General features: G+C 45.9%; 10 protein-coding genes across 10 annotated transcripts; 5 read left to right on the forward strand and 5 right to left on the reverse strand.

The window, feature by feature from the left end:
* The first annotated feature begins 457 nt into the window (after positions 1-457).
* Positions 458-1,961, forward strand: F4822DRAFT_354383 (uncharacterized protein). Its single transcript, XM_051456005.1, has 3 exons — positions 458-726; positions 776-1,463; positions 1,517-1,961. The coding sequence occupies exons 2-3, from the start codon at positions 831-833 to the stop codon at positions 1,634-1,636; spliced, it is 753 nt and encodes a 250-aa protein (XP_051311547.1). The 5' UTR covers positions 458-726; positions 776-830; the 3' UTR covers positions 1,637-1,961.
* On the forward strand, positions 1,353-3,225 carry F4822DRAFT_354436 (uncharacterized protein). Its single transcript, XM_051456006.1, has 3 exons — positions 1,353-1,463; positions 1,517-1,692; positions 1,859-3,225. Exons 2-3 carry the CDS (start codon positions 1,659-1,661, stop codon positions 3,100-3,102), a joined length of 1,278 nt encoding a protein of 425 aa, XP_051311548.1. The 5' UTR covers positions 1,353-1,463; positions 1,517-1,658; the 3' UTR covers positions 3,103-3,225.
* Positions 3,226-4,841: 1,616 nt separating this feature from the next.
* Positions 4,842-6,779, reverse strand: F4822DRAFT_432633 (acyl-CoA dehydrogenase NM domain-like protein; the record flags this gene model as incomplete). The annotated part of the gene is made up of 4 exons (XM_051461685.1): positions 4,842-5,335; positions 5,399-6,140; positions 6,207-6,508; positions 6,665-6,779. The coding sequence occupies 4 exons, from the start codon at positions 6,777-6,779 to the stop codon at positions 4,842-4,844; spliced, it is 1,653 nt and encodes a 550-aa protein (XP_051311549.1).
* A 1,537-nt stretch (positions 6,780-8,316) lies between these two features.
* F4822DRAFT_354492 (uncharacterized protein) lies at positions 8,317-9,590 on the forward strand. The gene has a single exon (XM_051456007.1). It carries the CDS (start codon positions 8,791-8,793, stop codon positions 9,400-9,402), a length of 612 nt encoding a protein of 203 aa, XP_051311550.1. The 5' UTR covers positions 8,317-8,790; the 3' UTR covers positions 9,403-9,590.
* Positions 9,591-10,879, reverse strand: F4822DRAFT_354367 (uncharacterized protein). Its single transcript, XM_051456004.1, has one exon. The coding sequence runs from the start codon at positions 10,577-10,579 to the stop codon at positions 9,779-9,781; it is 801 nt and encodes a 266-aa protein (XP_051311551.1). The 5' UTR covers positions 10,580-10,879; the 3' UTR covers positions 9,591-9,778.
* Positions 10,880-11,084: 205 nt separating this feature from the next.
* Positions 11,085-12,443, reverse strand: F4822DRAFT_432636 (uncharacterized protein; the record flags this gene model as incomplete). The annotated part of the gene is made up of 1 exon (XM_051461686.1): positions 11,085-12,443. The coding sequence occupies one exon, from the start codon at positions 12,441-12,443 to the stop codon at positions 11,085-11,087; it is 1,359 nt and encodes a 452-aa protein (XP_051311552.1).
* Positions 12,444-14,653: 2,210 nt separating this feature from the next.
* On the forward strand, positions 14,654-17,771 carry F4822DRAFT_414139 (uncharacterized protein). The gene is made up of 2 exons (XM_051459103.1): positions 14,654-15,893; positions 15,968-17,771. Exons 1-2 carry the CDS (start codon positions 15,339-15,341, stop codon positions 17,405-17,407), a joined length of 1,995 nt encoding a protein of 664 aa, XP_051311553.1. The 5' UTR covers positions 14,654-15,338; the 3' UTR covers positions 17,408-17,771.
* Positions 17,772-19,915: 2,144 nt separating this feature from the next.
* On the forward strand, positions 19,916-20,942 carry F4822DRAFT_432638 (uncharacterized protein; the record flags this gene model as incomplete). Its single annotated transcript, XM_051461687.1, has 2 exons — positions 19,916-19,942; positions 20,052-20,942. The coding sequence occupies 2 exons, from the start codon at positions 19,916-19,918 to the stop codon at positions 20,940-20,942; spliced, it is 918 nt and encodes a 305-aa protein (XP_051311554.1).
* Positions 20,943-21,325: 383 nt separating this feature from the next.
* On the reverse strand, positions 21,326-22,586 carry F4822DRAFT_432639 (Aldo/keto reductase; the record flags this gene model as incomplete). The annotated part of the gene is made up of 3 exons (XM_051461688.1): positions 21,326-22,012; positions 22,064-22,368; positions 22,442-22,586. 3 exons carry the CDS (start codon positions 22,584-22,586, stop codon positions 21,326-21,328), a joined length of 1,137 nt encoding a protein of 378 aa, XP_051311555.1.
* Positions 22,587-24,703: 2,117 nt separating this feature from the next.
* F4822DRAFT_354651 (UbiA prenyltransferase) lies at positions 24,704-25,778 on the reverse strand. Its single transcript, XM_051456009.1, has one exon. It carries the CDS (start codon positions 25,738-25,740, stop codon positions 24,751-24,753), a length of 990 nt encoding a protein of 329 aa, XP_051311556.1. The 5' UTR covers positions 25,741-25,778; the 3' UTR covers positions 24,704-24,750.
* Between the last annotated feature and the right edge of the window lie 97 nt (positions 25,779-25,875).

Here is a 25,875-nt window from a genome sequence, read left to right on the forward strand (position 1 = left end):
TTCCTCGTTTGGTCCGCACTTTGGGGTGCTTGTGGTACTATTTCGTTGGCGATTTTGCAGGACATTAGTCTTGGAATTACTTACGTCATCAAATACCAAAATATTTTTTTCTGCATGACGTGATAGCTTCATGGCGGTACGTTCACTTTCAAGGGCAATTAATAGTTACCAAAGCTAACCGGGCTTCTGTAACCGGACGCGTATGATCCAAAGCGATTCGCTGATCAATTTCGATCGCCCCCGGGGGACGGCTTAATGGGGATGAAAACTAGAAGAGATGAGCGCGGGGTGTTTACCACAAGCTACATTATGGCGGCGAAGGCCTGCTTGATAAGCACCGAGGTACCTAGGTGGCGCACACTAGACGAAATTACTCCCCAGCCTACCTAAGTACGGGCATTTTTGTGTTGTAGGCGACGGTCGGCAGCCAATCACGACTGGCGAGCAGGTACTTAAGTAGAACTACCCATAAGGTACGCCATACGTTTCAGCTCGGGCATTGGCGGCACGGCATTCTGCCTTGGGTTTCTCTCTGCATGATGGCACGCACAAGGCTGGTCATCAAATTACTCAATTCTAAATCCCGCGTATATTGGGAGCCGGAAGAACTGAGGCACTCAATAAATCATAGAAGATATTTTCAACCATCGCCTATCTGTGTCTTGGGTTGCTGTCATGTTTAGCGTCCATGTTGTGTGAGAAAACACGTTTTTCGGTTCAACGATGGTTAGAACGCCCTACCCCACCTCGAGTCCTTTCTTACATTGAGATACAGCCTCTGAGGCAACTCTATCCCGACATAAATCAGGATAACAGCAATACTGCATCCAATGCGGGGCTGGTGGCCAAAGTCGAGTTGGTCGACGTTCCTTCCTGCAATAACGCTGCTAACAATTTTAAGTGTCATTGCCGTCCATGGCCTTAATCCCCGAGGTAAAGCTGACTCTGATCATGCCTGGGACACATGGCGTACGCCAGCAGGCGACGACCTTCCTCGAGACCTTCCCGAATCCCGAACCTTCCTCTATCAATATAACTCGACAGTGGTATTTGGAAGAGACAGAAGCACCTTCATCGACAAGGCGAACAACTTGCTAGAGGAAATAAGAATTGAAAGATTTGGCATAGAGTCACGGCCTATCCTGCTCCTAGGACATAGCATGGGTGGTATATTGATCAAGCAGGCCCTGGTCAATGCTCATAACAACCCACGCTATAGTTCTATCAAATTGGCGACTCAGGGTGTAGTCTTCTTTGCTACGCCACACCGCGGCGCGGATGGACTGCTGCTAACCCTAGGGGATGGGTTATCAACAATTGCAAGTTACCTAGGCTTTCAAAGAGGAGAAAATATTCTGGAGGTACTCAAAAGCCAAAGTATCATTACCGAGACTATGCAGGAACAATGGAAGCACCAGTTAGAACAATATCATATTGTATCCTTCTGGGGTACTTTTGACGATGTAAGTCTGGGAAACTTGATCAGATATGATGCCAGGCTAATACCACACCACAGATTGTATCTCGACAGAGTGCACGTTTGGATCTACCCGGTAATCGAGAGAGCTTAGTACAACTGAACGCGGACCATAGTGGAGTATGTAAGTTCGGCTCAAGCCCAAACCGACCAGGATAACTTTAAATTGGTGCGAGGCAATATGAAAGAATTATTCGAAAAAGTAAAGGCGACAGGTCAGTCGAGAAAGTATCCTCTTGGCTCAGAGGCCCAATGTAAAATAAGTGGAAGTGGTGTAACGAAGTCCTTGCCCCTGTTACGAGACTAAAACTATTCTAATTTCCTATCAAATTTTCTTATATATTGTCCCCGAGAGGACCCATTACTAACCATTACGTTAAGAATTAGCCACCGACAAAGAGAGGCCGGAAATCTTAAAGAGCCTCGATGTTTTACCATACAGAGATCGCAAGGACAGAAACTCAGAGCGCGTCGAAGGGACGTGTGTATGGTTCACCGAGAATCCATTATTTCATACCTGGCGAGATAGTGTAGAATCCCGATTTCTTTGGTTGTCCGCAAATCCAGGATGTGGGAAGTCTGTTCTAGCAAGGTACTTGGTCGACGAAGTGCTCCCTAGCACTGATACAAGAACAACCTGCTATTTCTTTTTCAAAGACGATTTCGACGACCAAAAGAGTTTATCATCCGCCTTGTGCTGCGTGCTACGACAGATTATCGATCAAAAGCCGAACCTACTCACTAAAGAGCTCGTTAAGGAATTCAAAGCTAGCCAGACGGTGACTAAATCATTCCAAGATCTATGGGATATGCTGGTTGGTATTGCCGGTAACCCGAATGCCGGAGAAATAATTTGCGTCATAGATGCTTTTGACGAGTGCGAGCAAGCCGAACGACAACAATTAATAGCGGCCTTGAATTGGTTTTACTCGCCGAATTCTTTGCACAGAACCAAGTGCAAAGTCAAGGTTTTCTTAACCAGTAGACCATACTTCGCAATCCATGTCGGTTTCAAGCCTCTCAAGGATCTCCTCCTTAATCTTCATCTTGATGGAGACGATGAAATTGACCAAATTTCCCAAGAGATCAACATATTTATCATGAATAGAATAAGTGATCTCAAACAATACCATATGCTTTCCGAATATGGTCAGGCCACCCTACAACAAGCGGTTACTCAAATTCGCCATCGAACATACCTATGGGCGCACCTGATATTCGACGACTTAGCGAGGAATTTCATCAATCTTCCAGAGAGTAGCCTGAGGAACTATATCCGTGAACTTCCCCGAACCGTAGAAGGCGCATACGATAAAATTCTACGAGGCAGCTCTAACCCAGAAAAGGCTAAACGACTTTTAAGTATCATAGTGGCGGCAGAGCAACCATTATTATGCAAAGAGATGGCTGTGGTTTTAGATATAAGATGCGATCACCGAACATATAGCCATCTAGAATTAGACGACGATGAACGGTTTTGCACTCGGATCAGAGAGCTGTGTGGACTTTTTGTAATAATTGTGGACTCAAAAATTTACCTCCTTCACCAGACAGCAAGGGAGTTCCTGGTCAGGATCCTAGACCATCAAGCTCCAAACCCCGCTACGACCAATAAGCTTCATTAGAAGCACTCGATCGAGTTAGTTGAAGCGCACCGTATTCTCGCCGAGGCTTGTATATGGTTCCTTCTACTTGAAGACGAAGCACCACCGCGAGGTGAATCCAGGAAATGGCAGAAACGCAACAACTATTCCAATTACTTCCTCCAATATTCGGCCAAGCACTGGATTAGCCACTATCGTTCAGCTCGAGTCCAATATCACGAATCGCTCCAAGACTTAATACCACGTCTACTAGCCCCAGAACTGAGGATGAGATGGTACGAAATTCGCACAAATTTCGAAGCGCATGTATTGCAAAATATCACTGTACTGGCGCTAGCATCGTTCTTTGGATTCGATGATGTAGTAAGGCGGTTATTAAATGGCAAGACAAACGATATTGAGTTAAGAGGTATTGTGTACGATGACTGGCCTAATACGATAAATGGAACGCCATTAGCATGGGCGGCCGGCGCAGGACATGCCACGACCGTCCAACTACTCCTTAGTCATGGAGCAGACACCGAAGCTGAGTGCAGACCCGGTCCGCCAATTTTTGAAGCCGTTTACGGGGAGCATGACAGCATCGCGCTGCTATTGCTCGATAGCGGTGCAAATTTCGATGTCAAAAATTACCTTGGCCAGGCCATTCTTTATGAAGCTGCACGCGAAGGGAGGCATATAGTCGTACAGGCGCTCCTAGAAAAAGGTGCGAATGTTGAAGCTAGGGATAAATATGGGTGCCCAGTGTTAGTGGCATCTATTCTGTATTCGAGAATAAATAACAAAGCCCACGAAAGAAATTCTATACTACGGCTCTTAGTCGAGAATGGCGCGAATGTTAATTCGAGAGATAACCACGGCAATACATCCTTATCAATTGCCGCTATGAGGGGATATTATTCCGTAGTCGAAATCTTACTCGACGAGGGTGCGGATACTGAATTGAAGGACGAGAAAGGGAACACGCCGTTGTGCTACGCAATCCACAACGACCACTATGACATTGCTAATATATTACTAGAGAGAGGTGCTAATGTCGCGGTATGGGATCACGAAGACTGTTCCCCGCTGCTTCTTTGTAAACCGTCTGGGAATGAGTGTCTAAAAATGATGTTTGGAAGCCTGGGCGTTAATGTCCAAGCGCAGGAGGACCAAATACGCGTGCCCTTTTGGGTGGTTGTCAGGGGTATCTCTTTGCTATTGGCTTGGAAACTGCAGATCTATCCGGGATGGTGGGATAAGGAAGGACAAGAGCCATCGTCTTAAAATTGCCGTTCTCAATAACTTAGGCGACCCTCTTGATTTTTTCCACCATTATCGTATGCCTGGGATTCCCAAGCAACTGGAGTCCGATTTTGGGGTAGCTATCAATATTTTAGCGACAATAACCTCGCCAACAACAGAGACGGAGGATTCCGTTGTGCTTCGGGAATTACTGAATCGGGATTGATGCTTTGAATTTGATCCTGAAGTAGATGATGACGGAGCTTCAGTGGTCCGGGATTTAATTTATGAGCCATGGGATGAAGAGGGCGGGTCATGCTACTGGCCTATCATAAAGGCCATCAAGATGGTATTGAGATCATATCCGCCTGGGCGAGTGCCTACATGTTATTGGCAGTCCTGACTGAATACCTACCTACCTAGGTAGGTAGGTAGCTGTATATTGAATCCACCATACCTACGTCGGCCAAATGAACGGAACTTATAATTTATGGTGTGTAGATATACATATGTAGAATTTATTATTTTTTATATTTTTACAGCTTCATACCCGTCATCTTGGCAACCCTTAAACTCTGTCTCATACTTAAATCCAGCATAATCTCCTCGCTACCACCAGGAATGGCATAAGCACGTACATCACGGTACAGGCGCTCAACCTTCGCACCCTGGCCTCCGCGTGAATAACTCAAACCACCGAAGATTTGACTAGCTTCTCGCGCGCAGAACTCGAAGGTCAGGGTACTCTGAGCCTTGAGGCCGGCGATGGGACCACCGAGACGTAACATGGCCTCGGTCTCACCCATCTTCTGGCACTGGTAGATTAGGTTCTCGAGCCAGCTATACGAGGCCTCGATCTGGCGCGCCATATGTGCGAGCTTCATTCGGATTACGGGGTGCTCTATAAGCTTCTTGCTGAATGTCCTTCGCTTGTTGGCGTACTTGACGGATTCTTCGTAGCATACGCGCGAGAAGCGTAGACATTGGATGATGATGCCCATGCGTTCGTGGTTGAAGTTGGTCATGATGACTGTTTAGAGTTAGTTATTTACTAATATGTTGAAGGGATTAGGGTGTTATTTTTCTTGCTTACCCTTGAAACCCTGGTTCTCTTTGCCGAGGAGATTTTCGACGGGTACCTTGACATCTTCAAAGGTGATGTAAGTGGTACCAGAAGACCACACACCCTGGCAGTCCATGCGCCTCGTGCTCACACCACCGGCTTCGCGCTCGATGAGAAGTAAGGAGATACCGTTCATGCCCTCGCCACCCGTTCGTACAGCAGTGGTGAAATAATCACACCATATACCGTTCGTGATCCACTTCTTCTCGCCATTGACGATGTAATGCTTGCCATCTTCGCTAAGCTTGGCCTCACAAGTCAAGTTCGCGACATCACTTCCCGCATCGGGTTCTGTAATGGCTAAACATATCCTCTTCTCGCCAGTAAGAATACCAGGCATAATTCGGTCCTTCAAAGCCTTCTTGCCGAACTTAATTAACGGCGGGCCACCAATTCCGAAACCTCCGATCATGCTCCAGACGAAACCACCGGATCCGACGCGCGACAGCTCATCGGTGATGATCATCTCGTGGAACAGATCCCATTGTTCCGGCGACACAGACTTGACGCTATTCTTGGTATATTCTTTCGGGTAGTGCACACCCAACAGACCCGCGAGATAACCGCGACGGCCCATCTCGAGGAAGATCTCGCCCGGCACTTCCTTCTTCTCGTCCCATTCCGTGACGTTGGGCTCGATTTCGCTTTCGACCCATTGGCGGACTTCGGCTCGGAGAGCGGCGTGCGATTCGTTGAAGTAGGGGGAGTGGAACTGTAAATCGAATTGTTAGCTGCGCCATTGAATGGCAGACACCGTGGAATTGGAACAAAGACATACACCTTGGTACCAGCTAGGATCGCCGAAGGGAATTAGATCACCGAATGGTTCTAATGCCTCAGCTTCTTCTTGTGCTGTGGGGGGAACGACGGCTTGCTTGGTTTCCTTCGTTGGTTGGGGCGCAGCGTATGTGCGGGATGGTTCGGGTGTTGGTTCAGGTTTCGGTTCGGACTTGGGTTTCGTATCTAACGAGCCAATTTGCAGCGATGGCTTATACTTCTTGAGGATACCCTCGTTGTGGTACTTCCAGAATTGTTTGGAGGCATCTTTTCCGGCGACTCGAGTGAGTATCTTCTTTCCACCTATTTCGCGACGAATGGGATTATGATTAGCGGGTTGAACTTTGAAATAAGCTTATTCCACTCTGGGTACATGGATTACTCCAGCGTCCCGAAAGTTTAAGTTGTGTTTATTTGGGGCGAAAATTGGAATGTTTGGTAATTCGGATGGAGACATACCAGGGTGTTCATCTTGAAATTTTGTTAGGTCGTATACATCGTCATCGACGACGATCCATAATGAATCTCCCTTGTTATGCGACGCGACGTCGCTCTTGGAGAAAGTCTTGGACATTGTAAGAGAAGAAAAGGGTATCTATACAGATAAACGATATATTCGAATGTAGAAATGATTAAGTATAGTGAACGGTACAGAGTAAAATAGTATAGATGAGCAGGTGGAAGATATTAATAAAGGTGGAAAGCTTCGATCATATTTTGCGCGACGTCGATCTAAAAGCTTTTAAAAGCTCGGTCATTACATCTTCTTGCCGAGCCTATTCTCACTTTCCTGCGTAATCCCATGTGATTCTGCGCAAAGACGGCGACGGCCCTGTTCTAGGACTAAAGCCGAAAGCAGCTACGAAGGTACTACGTTAGCTTACTACGGGTACATTGATACGAAATATTAAGCCACTCAGCGTACCGCTATTGGTGATGACAGCCCTGGAGCCCACTACAGCCCACTGCAATATCCAGTCTACCTAGGTACCCCACGTTAAGCTTAGAAACATTAGAATCAATGTCCGGGGATTTTCGTGGGGAAAAGAATGCATGACTTGAGATTTTGCGGGTTCCCCTCGTCATTACTCGTACCATGTAAAGTATTATACATAGCGTATGTATTCATTCGAGTTGGTCATGCCCTTATTTTATTCATTGGCATGTGATCCGGATTTTCCTCAGCTCAGGGCTGGGAATGCGGTGGAGTACCCATGTACCTAAGTAGTGATGTCATCTTCTAATCCTCCGAGGTGTAGAGCCAATTAGACATGTCGGAAATTGGTATGACCGGGGTTTCATGGTGCCGAGGCACATCCTGAAAGCCCCACAAAAGGTCACTGGATCACCGACAGATTGAGGGCTCCTTGTGCCGACTCTAATCCATAAACTTTCGGGGTAAGCACATGGCTCTCTTCCGCGACTACCCCGAATCATCGTCGTTCCTGCTAGATAACAGGTTTGTCATATCGCCATTATTAATTCGACGATTATTGTTCGTCCCTTGGGGTTACGCGATTATGTTGCCGTTGGTGTACCTCAACGAAACGGGATCTGCCTAGGAGTCATCCGCGTCACGAAATTGACGAGAGAAATCCGACGCAGCCCTGTGGGGGTGATTTCCATCGAGGAAGGGTCCGGGCCATCATATTCCCCGTAAGATTGATTTAACTCATTGCTGAAAAGTCTGAGTCGAGGGAGTTATTCACTCGGAGTATGGTCGTATCGCTTTCCATTGTTGGTGATTACCTAGGTAGGTACCCAATCATAGTGAAAATCCACATTGCCCATAATTCTTTAGCGTGTTAATTGCTAACAATCACATAGTGATCGAACTATGTATGATTACCGTGGAGACATGTCGTCGCAATATTTCGTGAATAGTCGGTCTCATCTGCTGGCTGGATCTCAATAGAGATTGTTGTAACGGATCTTCGCGCGTATTGGCGCTGTCGGGAAGACATCTCATAATTCAAGACAGGCTACTAAGCGCCTGCGTCTCATGCTAAATACCACTGTAGCCAGTCACTACCTCTGTAAATATTATGGGACCACAGGACCAATAGCACTGACCACTAAATTTTAAACATTTGATTGGCTGACAATGCTTCAATTAGGAAACCTAGAATTAGAAGTCTTTGTTTCGAAGTTTCAAGTGAAGGAAAGATCAAAGGCGTGAGGGCGACTTCTTTAATAACATATCCATACAAATATCCACATAATAGGCGCTTGTTTGACGCTGAAGATACTGAATCACCCATTGTACGATGGTTGTATTTCCATTGTCTTCGCAGTTAAATATGTCCAGCACATCCTTAGCTGCGTGATTCAGTCATCATCACAAACAATTCATACACGCAGGAACGACACTGGTTGTCTTTGGTTTATTACACATTCCTTTCAACAATTAATTAATAATTCAAGAAAGATCCGAACCGTTCTCTTCTCTTCAGTCTACTATTCCTTCCCAAATTTCTAGGAACCTCCTAGGTTACTTGCGCCTCCTGCACTTTTTTCCCTTCATCGGCATCCAGCACATAGAACGGACCTACCCACTACGCAAATAGAGCACCAAAAAATCAACCATGCCTATCAAATCTTTCGTCAAGCGATTCGGCAAGGGTGCCGCCACCAAGCAGGTATACATCTACGAAACATGGGCGCGTTGGGTCGCGCGCGGCGTCCAACTCATCATGGCTCTCATCGTCTGCGGCCTGTATGGTAACCGCGTCCGCCACGACCACGAAGATGGCAACGGCCAGAACCCCGCATGGCTTTACGCTCTCGCCGTCTCAGGATTCTCAAGCATCACCTGCCTCCTCTACGCCATTCCCAACCCTTTCTTCCAGTCGCACCGTCTTTTCGCCTGGGATCTCGTCTTGTTCGTCCTGTGGATTGCGCTATTCGGTACCTTCGCCGTTATCTTCCTCAAGCGCGATAGCGGCGAGTACGAAGGCACTAGTGTCACGCTGATGAAATGCGCTGTCTGGGTTGATCTCGTCAATGCACTTTTGTGGCTCTGCACTGGCGTTTACGGTTGCGCGCGCACTTTCTTTGGTAGGAAGGTCAACAATAAGATCGACCACTACCAAAACAAGGCCGAAGAACGATTCAACGCGAAGGTCGACCAATATGCTGGCCCGGCGGCTAGCAACTTCAGCATGAAGCTCAACCCTCTACGTAGAGAGGTAGTGTAAATTACGAGCATATGAGGTGGGAGTGGAGGGGAGATACGGTTCGATAATGATGATGACAGGAGTTATCGGGGAGTTGACTCATTTACAATTATGCTTCTTCGGCATGGATAAAATAGCATTGCGACCGGTTGCATACATAGAAACTCTTTTTTCCTTTCCTTGTCAAACGAGCTTCCACTTGGTTTGAAGCCACATTGATCAGGTTTTCCTCGGGTTCCCTCACCCTGCAAATCGCGAAGAGGCCTAATTAGTATCAGCACAATTACCCCCCAATGTTTATATGCAATTTTACTAAATACTCTGTGACTAACTATGTGACTAAAACACAATGATATTGCAGCATAGGACACCATATATACCCCGCCAGTGCCACATTCTACAATGACTCTTCCGGCCACTTGTACGGTGGCCAAGGAAACTCCGGATCAAACTTTTGCTGCAAAGAGACGCTTCCTTTAGGGACCTTCTTCGTCGAGCCATCCGGCATTTTCACTCTTTTCTCATCCGGATCCGAAATGAAACTCCATTCGCTCTTCACTCCCACGGCCTTCGCCACATCTTCCTTCAACCGACCCACGCGATCTGGATCGGGCGCAAAATTTGACAGAATATCTGGATCTGTAGTTTCCTCAAACTCGCCTGGCCAAGCTATAATAAAAGCCGGCTGGTCATAACTGAACTCCTTCATATCCAAACCACCGCATTCAATCACAGCATCCTGTACGTAGTTCTCAGGCGCAGGCATGTCGAGTTCAAGATCCTCAACAAGCGTCATGTTGGCAATACTATAATTGACATACGACAGCGCAAGACATTCCGTCTTTATCAATCCCTCCCAGAGCACATTGGTTGACACGGCCTCGCCATCATCCACCTCGTCTTTTTCCGCGAAACGCTCCACGTACCACACAGCGTCTTTCTTGATGACCTGCTCATCGATGATGATGAATGCGTCATCGCGACCGGCTTTTTCTTCTTCGCGTCGGATATACGCATGCGACTTGCCGATGTAGTCCTTTGGTGGCTTCTTGATCACGAGCTCTAGCATGGTTGCGAATGGTGCGCAACTGCCGAGCTCGAATTTCTTCTTGAAGCTCTTGAGCTGATTGTTGGAGAGGTCTGTCATAAGGTAGGCGATGAGCCTGTCGACATTTTCGACTGGTGGAATGTAAACCATATTCAATTGAGTGGTTATTTTTTTAAATATAAAGAAGACGATAGCTGCTTGAAAGAAGCAGTTGAATTCAACTGATATTGTTTGGAGAGCCGCTTTTATATATCTACATCATACCTTAGGCACCTATCTACATTGGCGTTCCTCTAGGTTACTAAGCCCCATAAAAGAACGGCACAGCGACCATGTAGGGGTTAAAAAGGGGCTATAAGAGCGAATTACAGCGGGTCTAGTTACCACTATGAAGAAAGTCTTACCAACTGAATCCTTTCGTTGCCTAACTGCATTGACAAGACTTTCTACACGAGTTCATAGACTAAACTTATCAGGCAACTGTCTCTTTTATTATATAAATTTGTGGGGATCACCTATATACACCCTTAATAAGATCAATTGTAACAATGACGGGTAGCTATTATCGTCTCCATAACGGACTTATCCCCAGGCATACAATGGGAGATAACCCAGGCGAATGCCTCCTCGAAGAAGTTACGTTGAATCTTTAGGCTTATCTTTTATCTTGAGAACTATCCGTCATATCTATTCCGGCCCGCTCCGCTAACCGCCGCTCAATAACTTTAGCTGGCTCAACTAAATCGAGTTCGGTTAATAAGTCAAACACATCATACCAGTTACTGTTTACTTCGCCTTGCGCGAGGTCAAGAATTACTTCCCATAGTCGTTCAAGAGGTGCTGTACGTGCGAAATCGCATACTCCCACTGCAATTTTGCATTGAGCCACAATTTCATCAGGATCAACGCTCCCTGCGGCTTGCCGGAACTCGATGGTTCGGCCGTTTTGGGTTTCCCTGCTCGGCAATGGTCCTTCCATGACTAGCTTACGATAATACATATGGCCGTAGAATGTGAATTTGTACGCCATAGGGCTAAAAGAATCCTGTTCCATCAACAATGAGATTGTTGGCGGGTTTGGACTGTTGAGCAGCTGTTCGACGGCAATGGCGGTGGGTAGGGGCTTGCCCACTTCGTATTGGGGGAGCCTGGCCGCAAAGGCCGGCTGCCTGGTGTCAAATTCGTTCTGGTCTAGAGTATAACCCTTTAAAAAACCCCGCTGAAAAAAGAAGTTCGCATTTTGTCCTCTTTTTTCTTCCCGCGGAAGAGCGCCCGTCGATCTACTAGAAGTAATTGGAGGACCCTCCTGGGTTAGGTTATTGATTGACCTACTTGCTTCTATGCTGGGTGCACCATGCGCCAAGGTAGAATAAAGGCGATTACTTATACAGTAGTGTCTCTGGGTGGTGCGGCGGACTTCGGGATGCATCTGGGTTAAAATCGGGTCAGCGGCGTACAGAAAAGCGCTGAGTCTGCGGATTTCGTCAATCTCGAAATAATATTTTCCTCGACCGATATGTACATGAAGGCCTGAACTTTCTGGGGCATACAACCAGAACGTATCAATAAGCGCCTGTACGACTCGGCGAACTTCTTCGAATGACTTTTCAGTCGCAAAAAGTGCCGGGGAGGTTATTTCTACGTCCTCCCACATATGCTTCGTCGCATCCCAATCCTTCAAAAGAGCGTCGTCAGGGTTTACGCTGTAGTCCCTCTTCACCACCCAACCCCTATATTTATGCAAATGGAAGTTGTTCAAGTCGTTATCTAGGGAAACCTGCACGTTGGTCATATTAAGGACGCGGTCACCTTCGTGGCCCCGTACCGCATTGTTAATAACATGTTCGATCGACTCACGGATCGTTCGAGTTATTCCTACACCTTCAGGAACGATAATCGGGTTACCTGGCGCATCACGGAACATTTGAGGCCGGTTTTGCTTAGTGTTCCCTCTTTGGTAGGCAACGATACACTCGATTTCGACCCCGAAGCTAGTTTGATTAGGCGTTGCCATTGTGCGCCGACTCTTAGTACAAAGTGATATATGGTATAAACTCACTGATCTTATAAGACGTTTGGTGGTTTCTTTATCGATCGATGACTTTTGGTATCGCTTTTGGGTATGGCAATCCCACAAATCTGCCATGGCTGGGGAGTCGAATGATTATGTAGACCTCACAACAATAGATAACAAAGCAATCGTGCCGTAGGAAGATAATTGTTCGCTCACGGTGTTTTCGTTTGGATATAATCACTCTGAAATTCCAGTATACGAAATAATGACTAAGATGATAGTCCATGGACCAAGCCCTGTTTAACAATGCAAGCGGTTATAATTTCTTTGAAACTGAAATGATAGAGGAAAGACGTAACTCATCTTGGTCGATGAAATATCTCGTTTAAGAGCCAACTTCCCATGCCACGGTTATAGGTACAGACGACGCTATTCCGCACTTGTATACATGTAGCGTGTTAAGAGATATGATACTTCTATTGGATATCTGATTTCGTAACGCTATGCTCCAGCCTATTGCTTGTATGACACAATCCCAAATACGTCCCAACTGGTATCTCGAAATACGCATATGCCGACGAGGAATTCGCTCAAAGTGAAACGGGAAACAATTTTCTTGGTTTTAATAATCGACTTAAGAATGATCGATGGAATAGGAGAGGGTAGTTTCGGTTTCTGCTGGGATCAGCTCCTCTCGATAAGTAACCGTTATGAACCCCGCGATATTCGTTTTTCAAAGCGGGGCAAATAGAGCGAACCATCACATACGCCACCCAACCATCTTCCTCTTTGGAACTCCCGTTACATGCCCGTATTCATGATACCGCGGTTTGTGGTAAGAGGTTAATCGCATCGCAGTACAGTCGTGACAGTAACCATCAAAGTACATTTCTCGGCGGTGTGAACAGCCACGGCACGTCTGTATCAGAGGGGCAGCTGTCCACCAAGGTGACTCTGGAGGGTAATAAGAGTTATGAGTGACCCTTGAAGATGTATTTATTCTCGACGGCACAAGACGCAGTGTTGAGCCTGGCGCGTTATAGATGACGGCGTTGCTATTCCTTAACGTCCTCTGGTCGACTACCATTCGCCCTTCGTTTACTATGTATTGTGTAGGCTGGTTGCTATTTCGGCTTTCTCGCAAAAAGCGATTGGCTAAATTGCGAGTCATGTCGTGGCTTCGACAACGATTATCGTGATAATGAGCCATCGTAAGTTAAGTTTTTGCGTCGATTGAGTTGCTAATGTGTTGTAGCGGTGTGGCAATGGTGGTTTTTGATCTGAAGGATTCTGAATCCACTTGGGGGGTTTCTTTTTCTTATATGAATCTTACATGAGGGGCAATCGAGAAGATAGAGAGAACAACAAGACTCAGCCCCCAACGCTATCCCATCTGGGCAAACTCATGCATGTCATGCATTGCTCGACTGCGCTATTCCGCATAAGTTACGGAAGAACCGATATGATTTCCATGCTTTTTCCATGGCAAACATGTGGTTGGGTGCTCTCAGCCGCTGGGCGAAGCTGGTTATCTGATGTCGTTTTTTATCAATTGATGACACCAACAACGGACTGGTGCCTAGGGGTGCAACATGCAGGAAGAAAGCTGTGGTTAGTCATTGATAAGGCTGCTTGTGTCGCCGAATAGACACGTCAGATGTTACAATCTCGATGACTAGTTCATGCAAACATCTAGTTTAATTGCAGGATCAATTGGCCATATTTTCCGCCTTTGTATCATGACAGACTAGAAATGCGGACGGCGCTCGCTGCGGTCTTCCGAGCGGGCGTGAGGGAAGGGAGAAAGGGAAAGAAACGGGCGCGTAGGACCGCCTAAGTGCGGTAGCGAGCAGGACGGCCTGTTAACGGGCCAACAAGGCCTATGACAGGGGTATCTATGCCCACATGAATCTTAGAATAATAAGTTGGTCTAACATGCAAGCCTTTTTTTTCTTCATTTTTACTTTCGGCTTTTTTTCAGAGTATAACTAATTCGAAGTTGTAATTCAGTGGCCTTGCACTTGCAATGGACATTAGGACTCAATTCGATACAAGGACAGGTGAGAGGGGAAAATAGAGAGCGGATCGGGACTGGATGGCGTTATATAGTGGCCGGATATGGGTACATACCGTAGGTACCTACCCGGTTACTCATCGGCGCACACCACCGAGACGTAACCGAATTTATGAAGCCGAAAAATCGGGTAGGCCCCCTGGCTCTCGGGATCACGTAGTAATTTAATCCAAAATAAGCTATGATGGATGTCGTCGGTGTAGGGGTGTTCCTTCATAGGCGCGCGTTGGTTTCGTATATCCATCCTACTTAGGTACCTATCGGTAGTTAGGTACTAGATAGTTACCGGAGCCTTGTGTGATGGGATTTACAAGATACAGTATGTAGGTCCGAGAACAGGTCTCCATGTTTCTATTGTCTCCCTCGCATTATCAGCGCCACTTTCGCTTAGCTCGGATGGTGTTCCTACCATTCAATTGAACCCCCCAAAGTTGATCTTCAGGCCTCCAACTATGGAACCGCACAGAAACGCAGCGCTTAATCTACATTGGCTTGATCACCATAAGCCACTTTTTCATTATCTGCAGGTTGTTTTGTTTTCCGCGCAGTAAAGATTAGCTAAATACATAGGTACCCATATACCTATAACAAATACTACGATCGCCACTAGGTCCATTGAACTTACCATCGTTAAGTATACTGGTGGTAGTTTCTTAGTATAGGGAACGATTGCGGGGAGGCCTGAGTTGATAGGTTGCATTGTAGTATTCGCTGGCTCAGTTAGAAGTCCTGGACCAAAGTTCGATGCTACGCCAGACAACTCATGTCTTCCTACGTTAATTACGGATCGGATTCTTCTTCATCATTCACCCAGCTCTATAATGTTCTCTCTTGATACTTTTCATCAAAAAACTGCCCAACGCGGCGATAACAAATTGTCTTACATCATGGCAGACGCTCCGCGCGAAGATTCCCCAGATACCGATCAATTCCAAACAATTTTAGCGGCCACGGACTTGATACGGAAGGAACATAAAAAGGAGAACGAGGAAGCGGAAGTTCTGTTCAAAACTGAGCAAAACTTACTCCAGAGTGAAATTGAACGGCTCCAGCAAAAGATGCGCGGCTTGGAGTACATGCATAAGACGTCCACGAGAGAGAAGAAACGCCTCCAAGACAATGAATTAAAATCCTATTTTAGGATGCTTTTTATTGAGGAAAAAGAAGATACACAACCACCAGAACCGCAATCACCGCTAGATCTACCAAAACCATCGGATGTACCAAAGCCGTCAGCATTAGAATCAACGCGACCAGCCGAAAGTGAGCATCAGAAGGATCGTGCGGGGGACCAAATTATGGACGCGATTACTGTGCATGATTCTGAATCCGACGGATCGGATATACCTCTTAGAGAGCGAACAAACACACCTGAAGTTTGTCAGTCCTAAACCCAGCAGAGTTCGTGTAACCTTGCTGGTGTTCCCGAATCGCACTAACATATTCACAGCTAAGCGAATTCGACATTAAACCATCGCCTGGGCAGCGAAAACGACAGCGGCCACATGTGCGCATAACAGAACCTAGGCGGAGTGGCGAACATTCTGATATACTACCACATCGGCATAAGAAACCCCGACATAGAAAGCATACCCATCCTGAAGTAGGATCATCGTCTTCCACATCAGGGCCTCGCAAGCGGAGGAAGAGCAAACCTTTTGAAGGTGTTATAAATCCTACAGCAGGCGTGGTTTATAAAGTGCAAGGCTCAAAGAGAAATGGATGTGCAGCAGTGGCTTTGCCAACTAGCAATTTTGGCGTAATTGGCATCTCGAGGTCGATGAGCGATACTGGTCTTGAGCGATCAATCCCAGAATGCTATCAATACGATGAGCAAACCCGAGAGATAGTGTGCTGGAAAGAAGAATACGATGATGGTGGCCCTCGGGTTACCGACCGCGAGTTTCCATTTATGTTCTTCGATGAGCTAGAGTACGTTCCGTCAGGGGGGAATTTCGCAGCTACTGGTGCCAGATTTGCTTGGATCCCCGCAAAAGACATAAGGCCATTCGATGTAGATTCAATGGTGTCTCGTATGGCGGCAGGGTATTCCCAAGCCAAGTTATTCATCCAGAGGCTTAAATGGATTATTGAAGAGCGCGAAGAAGAGAACCGACAAACTGACCTTCAAATGCAAGACGCCCAGGCTTTTACCGCTGGAGGGAACCAGTTGGATGCACAGACACCCAAAGCATCATCAACCACAAGAAAATCGCCAGATCAATTCCCAAGGGACATCTACGAAGTTCCCGAAGAATTAGAACCCATAGCATCCAGTTCTAAACAACTTCCTCAAAGTCCATGGCAATCAAATCACGGTCGTAATAACTCTCGCGGGAACCCAAATGAACCCCGTTCTATGGCACCATTTCCCACATTGCAGTCAATCTACCAGGTGACTTCAGGAGCCGGCTCAGGAGACGATGGATCTGATGACGCTGGACCGTATTGGTCGCCGTCCAACCCGGAGCACGACCAACAAATAAACGAGTTATTATTGGAAGCACGACGCGGAAAAGCGAAGGAGGTCGTCGATCACGACAACACCAGACATGCCGGCGCTAGAGGATCCCCAACCCCTTCTGCATCTCCATTCCTTAATTCATTGCGAGGCGTTCGTCTTGGTCCATTTTTACCTATCAGACGCACGAATGCCCACACTGACACCAATGATGAGAACCAGGCCAGATCGGCGGGCTCGAGCTCTAATACGCAGACACTGACCCATGAAGCAGTACAGAGGGATCAACCTACCCACCAAACAAGCAACGGTGCCTCGAATGGAGAAAGTACCACAGCACTCAATTCAACTGCTTCCGGTGCGCTATCGTACCTCAACACACACTTCAAATCCATGGATCATAACTGTATTGAAAGAAAAGAAGGATGAAGCCACTACATTCTCCATTGCCTTATTTGCAGGCGATTGAACAAATAATACTGCGAGAGATCTGCCGCCAACCTGCTTTTTATTTCCAGTGTACGCACGCCTTAAATTCTTTCATTGAAGAAATTTGTTTGGGTATATAAGTCTTTTGTATTTATTTTTATATGAATATCATGCTATGCGTGCAATTTACCAACGCTGATAACCTACTTGTTGATGAGTTCGGATGGCGATATGTATTTAGTGCAAATTGTGAAAGCTTGCTTTAAGCACAGAGATCGAATATGGAGCCCCTCATACAAGGCATGGGCAAAATTGTTGGTGCTACCTGGTATTCCTGTTCTCGTGCAGATAAATGTATATGCGTAAGAAAGAACTGCTAGTGTATTGTTTATTCGTGAACTACACCTCGCATCTTCTATAATCCGTCGGGCGCTGCGATTTTCGGGTTGAAGGGCCATATCCCAGGGGGCATACGGAGGATTCGATGATAGTCTGACGATAAGATATGCGCTTGTTCGGCGGGGTCTTCGTAACAATATGCACTGTAGTTGGCGAGTAACATTCTAACCATGCTATTCTGTCTAGAAAAACCTCGTCAGCGAAGTCATCCCTGAGGAGGTAATGTCAGTGTCGGAAATAGCTAGGCGCCCCAAGTATCACGGGCTTCTCCCCGATCAGTTCCTCGCGAAGCAATGCTCCACACAGCCATACACCCTAACATTTATGAATGATACTAGCTCTGCGCGTCTAACACACATCTCTAATACTATTCAAAGGTCTGCGCCCTTAGTCTCGAGACCAAAAATTGTTTTTGTGGTAGTCCAAGTAAATAGGGAAGACATGGTAGCGAGACGGAAAAGGTGGAGAAAGCATGAAAGGTAGCGATCACAGTGAATACCATAATATTAATTCTGCGGAGAAAGTAATCGACGACGAAGTGAGGGTTAATACAAGGAATGGGAAGGAAAATAGTAGGAGGGTGAAAGGCGAGTCGAATTTGAAAGTGGAAAATAGCAGGGAAAGGTAGGCAAATAAAAGAGTAGTGGAAGTAAAAGGAGATGCATCAGATAGAAGATATAAACTTGTTACAGCGAAGAGGAATGAAATTTGGTGATGATTAGCTTGGTAGGTGTTTTTCGGGAAAAAAGTGCCCTTGCTGGGATTCGAACCGTGGTATATTGGGACATAAAAAAAACACACACACGCATGCGTAGTCCAAAGGCGGGGCAAAGGGTACAGACACGGGACATGCGAAAAAACCGCTTGGCCAAATGGGTTTTTTCATCGCCTTCGGGGTCATCCTCGGGGAGAGAAGGCTGACATCCAATGCAATTACTTTGACATATAACCTTTCTACAGTTACTTGGGTTTTTTTTTTTTTTTTTGGAAAGCCAGCACCAGCACCAGCACCTGCGCTCCTTCCTTTATGATATTTCTAACATATTTCTACTTGCATACTACCTGCTATGATTCATATCGTTTGCTACGGAAACCCTGCTTCTGGAAATGGTACTGATTTCGAAATAAATTTTCGCCTCTATTTACTTTCACGCCTTCCTACGAAACTTAGCAAGCTTTTAGTTGATATCTACACAGTCTCTTCACATTACGTGATTTTCTACCCATCGATTGAATTTCTCCGATTACGTTCGCTCGTAAATCCTAACGCGTGAGTCTCCTTTCTTCGTTTAGAGACACGCATCGTCGTCGACAGTATTTAATTGCTGGGTGTTATCGAAGTCGTTACAATTGTTTCCATGCACCTAATACCTATCCAAATCCGCTAATAAATATATATCTTTGTAGACTTCGTTCGCGACTTTCCTTCTAAATGATGTTTTCACGGTGCTATGGTTCTGCTTATACAATCGCAAGGTACTGGACTCTTCGTAGAGATAGTAGTAGAGGAGTTAGGATGTATACGAAAAGTAAATGCATGAGAAATAAGAGATCCAGCACCCCTTTTAATCACATTGGGGTTGCGCGGGAAGGTACCTAAATTGGCTACAAGCGTTGCTAGTTAGAAAGGGTGGATACAAATTCGAGATAATGGATTTTCAGAGGCAATGGCTCCTTCCTGCAAAACAAATGCAAATACCCTACACATTCACAACTAAATATACCTAGTCAAAACAACGGAATAAAATTTTCTATGCCCCATATTTCTGCTATACAGTTACAACTGCAATCCACCCAAGCAATATATCAAAAATAAGGACAACTTTTTTTTCTTCCCCTTCTCTTCTTTGCAACTGGGCTAGGCGATTACAACTAGCACGACTCGTTTTCTTTCCCCTGCGGTTTCTTTTGACGGTCTCTTCCACGTATTTTCCGCAAAATATTCTAATCCTACCATCAAAGCCTCACGCATACAATTTGCTGCCAACCTACCTCCACACTAACTAACCGACGCTCGCCTATGTACGCAAATAATCCAGGGATGTACACACACCCAACATCGTTATTCCTCCCGTTGTATCATCACAGTCACCCTACATAGTAGAAAGAATGTCGTCTCCTACAGAAGCCGAACAGGTATTATGTCTTCAGAGCCCTGGCTTTGCATTTACCGAGTCGTGGGATTGCTGATGATAGTATTGCTTAGGCAGCAAAGACAGGTCATGAATTAGTCCTCCGAAGCTAGAGGCAAGAGGATGATCTTGTGCCCTTGAAGATTGGTGGTCCAACCTATAATAGAAAATATACGAAGGAGAAATTGAAGTCCTTAACTGCAAAGATCGAGAAAGAAACACCAATATACGAGGACTTCAAAATCAGAAATGATCAGCCGAGCGTAATATTTCTTACGGAGGACCATGAGACTGCTCTCCGATACGCCATCCACGCGCCGGCAGCAATAGACGCTCTCCATCAGCCATGTATACTGATGTATACTGATGGTTCTGCCAAAGGACGTTTTGCTGGCTTTAGCGTTACACATAAACGCTTCAGCATGTCAGATACGGAAACCAACAATAACCAGTGGATAGATGCGGTATATGGCCTCCATGGTGTTTCGGAGTCTCAATTTGCAGAGACATTGGCAGTAAATAGGGCTTTATGGAATGCTTACTATGAAATACTACACTGGACCGAACATAACCAAGGGGTAGTCCATGACAAACACCATATTGCCCCGAGGGTAATCATAATTAGCGACAACGCCGGGGCTATCCAATACTTTCAGAGATGTTATAAAAACATCAAAGCCAAGTCAGGACTCGCAAACGAATTCAAAGACAAAGCTCTCGACCCGCTCCAGCTGCTTTTACGAATGGGTGGTAACATTGAGCTGCGTTGGACTCCAGGCCACGTAGATGTTGAAGGAAATTGCCGAGCGGACCGCTTAGCGACGATAGGAACCTATTACGCACGCCGGATCTCTGTCACAGAAAAGTTCGACGTCGAGAGAGCCATACTTCCATTCGTAGCATTCTCTAAAACCGAAGGGCCCAGGAAAATAAGCCCATTCTTGATTTCATGTACTGGAAGCGAAAGGAGACAAGATACATTCTTCAAAGGCTACTACAATTAGATTTCGAGGCCGGCTCAGACGTAGTACAAGCAAGTAAACAGTATCACCCAAAAGCTGCTAAACTAACCAATTTAAACTGGCCAATATTTCGCACTTAGTCTCGTCGCGACCAACCAACGGTACCGCAGTCATGGATGCAATGTCGGCAATGGAATCGAAAACAGGAAAGTTACTTGATGTCGAAAAGGACCGCGAGAAGTATCAGAGAGGCACCCAGAAGAGAAAGGCGAGTAGCCGAGATGCCGACATTAACGATTTGGCACCCCCTCGTAAAAGGGCCAAGAAAGGCTATATACATGACAAACCTGTTACATCAAGGGACACAAGCCGTACAAAGGCTAGATATAAAAACACTAACCGCCCCATATCAACCTCCCAGAAAACTATTCCCTATTGAGAGATTTTGGCAGTGGAACATAGTCAAAAGTACCACCTACGCCTAATAGCCACACCTGACTAGGGTTCTCCGGGATCTCAGCGCCGTAAAGGAAGCTGTTGGGGAATCCTACATCAAATGGAATCGCTGCTTCAATCTCTTTAATTTCGTCAGCCGATAGCTTGAGCGTCAAGGCTTCGATATTTCCTTTCAGATGATCGATAGTTCGGCCACCAATGATGGGGAACACATAAGGCGTCTTACTGGCAACGTAGGCTTGCGCTACGCTGGTGATAATAGTACCCTTGCGGCTGGCAATACTTTCAAGGACCTTGCTGACTTTGATGTCGTTTTCGCTGGGTGGTATTTTGCGGCCTGTGGCACTCTTGCGCTGCTCTTCGGATTTGAACTTTCCACCACCTAGAGATCCCCAGGGGCAAATACCCATTCCTTCGGCACGACACATGGGGATAATCTCGCGCTCGAAGTCTCGTTGCGATGCCGACCATCTTCCTTGGTAAACGCTGAATTGACGGAGGCCGTGGTTGCGTGCGTACTCGTTCGCCTTACTAACGACCCAAGCAGGTGTGTCACTCACACCAAGGTGTAGAACCTTGCCAGAGACTACAAGGTGGTTAAGGGATTGCATTACTTCAGGAATGCTGGTAGAGAAGTCCCACCAGTGTATGTAAAGCTGCAGGGTAATTAGTCAAGTAGACACGGTAGAGGCTCTCCAAAGACGTACCAGATCAATGTAGTCGGTTTGTAATTTTTCTAAGCTCGCATTTACCGATAGGTGCAGGCTCTTGGAACCATTTCCGGTGTAGTTCGCCAAAATCTCTCCTGCACCGCGGGGTCCGGAATGAAAATTTGTCGTGAATTTGGTGGCGATGACCATTTGGTCTCGGACTCCACGCTTCTTCATCCATGCTCCAATACGTTTCTCGGATTCTTCAAATTGGTAATTGTTTGATGTATCAATAAAATTTCCTCCTTGGCTGTAGAAATAATCTAAGATGCTTTCGGTGGTCTCTTCACTACATTCGCCCACTAAGTTGAAAAAAGGGTATATATTAGTACTGACCGCCACAGGATCTTTGTTAACATGGTTCGGGGTACTTACTGTAGTCTTTCCATGCATCTCCAAAGTTCATGCTACCCAAACATAGAGGGCTGACTCGAATCGAAGCAGATGGTGATAGTATACGATAGCGAGCCAAAGGAGTTTTGGCTGGAGCAGCCATCGGCAAAGCCGTGCTAATAGACATTTTCTGTAAATTTCGGGTTCGGTGACTGTAATATCTTGGAATGGGGTAGCTCTTGCTTTGGTGCGTTAGAATTCTTGGCAATCTGAAAAGAGACCGGTGCATACGAAGTTGAAGATGACAAGTTGGAGGAACATATATAGAGGGGGAACGTCTATAAAATATATTTCTCGTATTTGACTGTTCAGCCGGAACGTGAGTAATGCATTATTAAAGTCCGACTTTAACGCCTACCTCAACAGTTACATTAGGTATTAAAGAGTCATGACGTCGAGTTGATATGTATAGACCCACATGCCTATTTCGTACCTTTCCAGCCGTTGATTGGTGGATTTAATGCAGTCACTATCTCCGCTGTAAACCCGCCATGCATCTCCGACGGGGCTTCGGTGATAGCTCTTTGCTCAGAAGGAATTCAGACGAGCTCGCGACGAGCCCGATACCCGGCCTTAACGCTTTTTCAACCCCATAGCTTGATAGCTTGGCTGCTTCCTTGTTTCAGAATATAAGTCAACTCACGGCCTCTTTTAATTCAACCTCAATTGCGATAAAGACTTAAATGCCTGGGTGCCAGGATATATAGCACGTGTGTGATTATGTAAACGATAAAGGGAGATCTTTGATCTGCGAGTGATTATGTAACAAGGACCGCTCAGAACAAGATATTACCTAATACACAGATTATCTAATAATCGTATTATCTAATGAGAAGAAGGAGGACTTGAGTAAGAAATTACTAATACAAATGATTATTAACATCAATCCAGTCACATTAGGTAATACTATGTGAGTGAGGTTGTAATGACATTTTGGGTAAAGAGTAAAATGAGTATTGCAGCAGTTAAGATAATGACTTTTATTTAGGGAGTGCACCCGGACAGCTTAAAAACTCGGAGGCGTTTAGGGCCTCCGAATCCCAATAGAACCCTTCCAGTTCATGAATGATATAAGGTATCCAAGCAAGTTCGTTAGTATATCACTTCCATATTGTCCTGGAAGATGCAGTATCCCAGGACTGTTGTCTAGGCGGAAGGAAATTATTAATCCATAATCTATAGGCATGGTGTCCAGCCGTGTTTCCGCTGTAATTATAGGGGGTTTAGTGCGCCGAATCCTTATAAATATAGTGAACTATAGCGTGCACCCCCTACAAGTAATAAATCAGCCAGTTAGACTGCAGGACATTAACCAATGCGGTAACCACTGTTAAGCTTGGTAGTCCAATGGCTTATATCTCCCCAGATACCTACAGGGGGGCTATAGATATACGTTACCCCACAGGTTAGATAAAAAATCCACTATAACCCGCGCGGCGTCCCATTAAGCCTACAAGAGTTTCTTAGAAGTCCAACCTGCTCAGGCGTTTTCGCAAAAGTATATGTAATATGCCGACTAAAGGTACTGATCGAACTCGGGTGCGTAAAAAAAATTTAATTCGTGAAAATATCGCCAAGTGACAAAACGGCGAGGTAGCCCTTCTCGTGTGGGGTGAGGGGTAGCATCGCTATTTACGATCCCTTGCCGTAGCATGGGCTGTCTTAACCAAGACATACGCTATAGTCACAGTTATTTACAGTGATGTATGTACCCACGAAGCTCAGTATAGATAGGTAGGTTATTTTCGAGGGAATATTATCAATGGCAATGGTTTCGATTCTTCTTAAGATCAGCCAGTAAATATCGCCCCGCAACCAAGGAAACGTTCTAAGGCACTATTTACGGACGCGAAAATAAATTTAACACAAGATTATGCTAAACATAACCACATCAAATACGGCTATCATGCATATCATTTCGCCTTCGCCTACTACCTAGGTAGGCAGGTACTCGAGAATTTAAGTATCGAAAGAGCTACCGACTCCCGTACCTGCTATGTCGCATAGATATCGGTACCTAGGTAGTTAAAATAGGGTTGCGGGATTCCGAATAGAACCTTATTTTTAGCGGCGTTGTAGTGTAATTAAGGATTACCGACGTCTATCGTACCTGCCTAATAGGGGATCGTCTAGGTACCTAAAGCACCTAAAAAGAAGTACTGCACCGGTCTTGGTACCTATTAATTGGAGATTGTAGTTATCAATTTAGCTTCCAATTAACATACCTAGGCATCCGAGAAATGAGTTCATTATTAAACCAGCAGGATACGCTCTTTGATGACGATGATCAACTAACAGCTCGAAACATATTCAAACAAGAGACCAAGTGAAAGAAATGCCCCGGGCGACCAAAACCCAATCGAGAACCACCGCCAACAGCTAGCCTGACCCTGAAGGTCGACTTTCGCGATCATAACCGCTAACGATGATATACAACCTACGGCAGTAATTAAATAATAGCGAGACCCCGCCCGGATTAACACTCCGTACACAATCAAGAAACCCCCATCAAGAGCGAAAAGAAACCATAACAGACTTTTCGTATTTTCTTTGAATAAAATCGCAAGATTTTTAATTCCCACCCTCTCATCGTCAGCTATGTCTTGGTATGTGTATATAGTGTCTAAGATGCTATTCCACAGCGCCAAAGCCATCACCAAGCACATGGTAGGTGCGTCCGTCCATGGCTTCTCAATTCCCAAAGTTGAAGCACCAACTACAGCGCCCCAGGCTAAAACGGCACCAAGTAGAAACTGGGGAAAGTAGGAGTGTAGCTTAGCCCAGGGATAGTATATTGCTCCGATGATGCTTGGAATAGTTGACGTCGCCACCGCTCGAGGGAGGAAAAGCAAGAAGGCGAAGGCACATAGCGCTTGCGATACAGCGAATATGAATGCCTGCTTTGGAGTTATATCACCTCTTGCGATAGGCCTTGTCTTGGTTCGGGCTACACGCCTATCAATAGGGGCATCGATGAGATCGTTCCAGATATGCGCGGCGTTGGAGTAGAAAAGACTCCCTCCTAATAGTAAGAGACATGTGTGCAGAACTTCAGATGTCGCGAGCCCTTTTATTCTTGCGGCGTGCATGGCTCCACAGAAATGGGGAAGATATATCACGAGCGGCGCTATCGGTGGACTGAGGCGCACGAGTTGTATGTATGGGATCCAGGGGCGAGGAAAGAGGTCGACCCATTTGGCTGAGTGAACACCTCCGTATTGTTGCGAAAGGTATTGCGTCGATTCGCCGGAAAAGCCTTCGTGTCCACGTTCCTCACTCATGGTTCAGATATATGGCCTGAGTGCCAAGATCATGCGAAATGTTTCTCATTAATGATATTAAATAAATAATTTCCTATACCACCGCCGCCACACCATCTTTATCCCATTCAAGGAGTTCTACTCAGGCTAGGTAAT

This window comes from Hypoxylon trugodes (assembly GCF_022578975.1).
Source record: "Hypoxylon trugodes strain CBS 135444 unplaced genomic scaffold F4822scaffold_8, whole genome shotgun sequence".
Lineage (NCBI taxonomy): Eukaryota > Fungi > Ascomycota > Sordariomycetes > Xylariales > Hypoxylaceae > Hypoxylon > Hypoxylon trugodes.

Bases quoted from the DNA above. Each gene is read 5' to 3' on its own strand.
- F4822DRAFT_354383 (XM_051456005.1), top strand. From the start codon at position 831: ATGCGGGGCTGGTGGCCAAAGTCGAGTTGGTCGACGTTCCTTCCTGCA. The intron at 1,464-1,516 runs GTAAGTCTGGGA...ACCACACCACAG, and splicing joins TCTGGGGTACTTTTGACGAT to ATTGTATCTCGACAGAGTGC.
- F4822DRAFT_354492 (XM_051456007.1), top strand. From the start codon at position 8,791: ATGCCTATCAAATCTTTCGTCAAGCGATTCGGCAAGGGTGCCGCCACC.
- F4822DRAFT_354367 (XM_051456004.1), bottom strand. From the start codon at position 10,579: ATGGTTTACATTCCACCAGTCGAAAATGTCGACAGGCTCATCGCCTAC.
- F4822DRAFT_354651 (XM_051456009.1), bottom strand. From the start codon at position 25,740: ATGAGTGAGGAACGTGGACACGAAGGCTTTTCCGGCGAATCGACGCAA.
- F4822DRAFT_414139 (XM_051459103.1), top strand. From the start codon at position 15,339: ATGTTCTCTCTTGATACTTTTCATCAAAAAACTGCCCAACGCGGCGAT. The intron at 15,894-15,967 runs GTTTGTCAGTCC...ACATATTCACAG, and splicing joins AGCGAACAAACACACCTGAA to CTAAGCGAATTCGACATTAA.
- F4822DRAFT_354436 (XM_051456006.1), top strand. From the start codon at position 1,659: ATGAAAGAATTATTCGAAAAAGTAAAGGCGACAG. The intron at 1,693-1,858 runs GTCAGTCGAGAA...CATTACGTTAAG, and splicing joins CGAAAAAGTAAAGGCGACAG to AATTAGCCACCGACAAAGAG.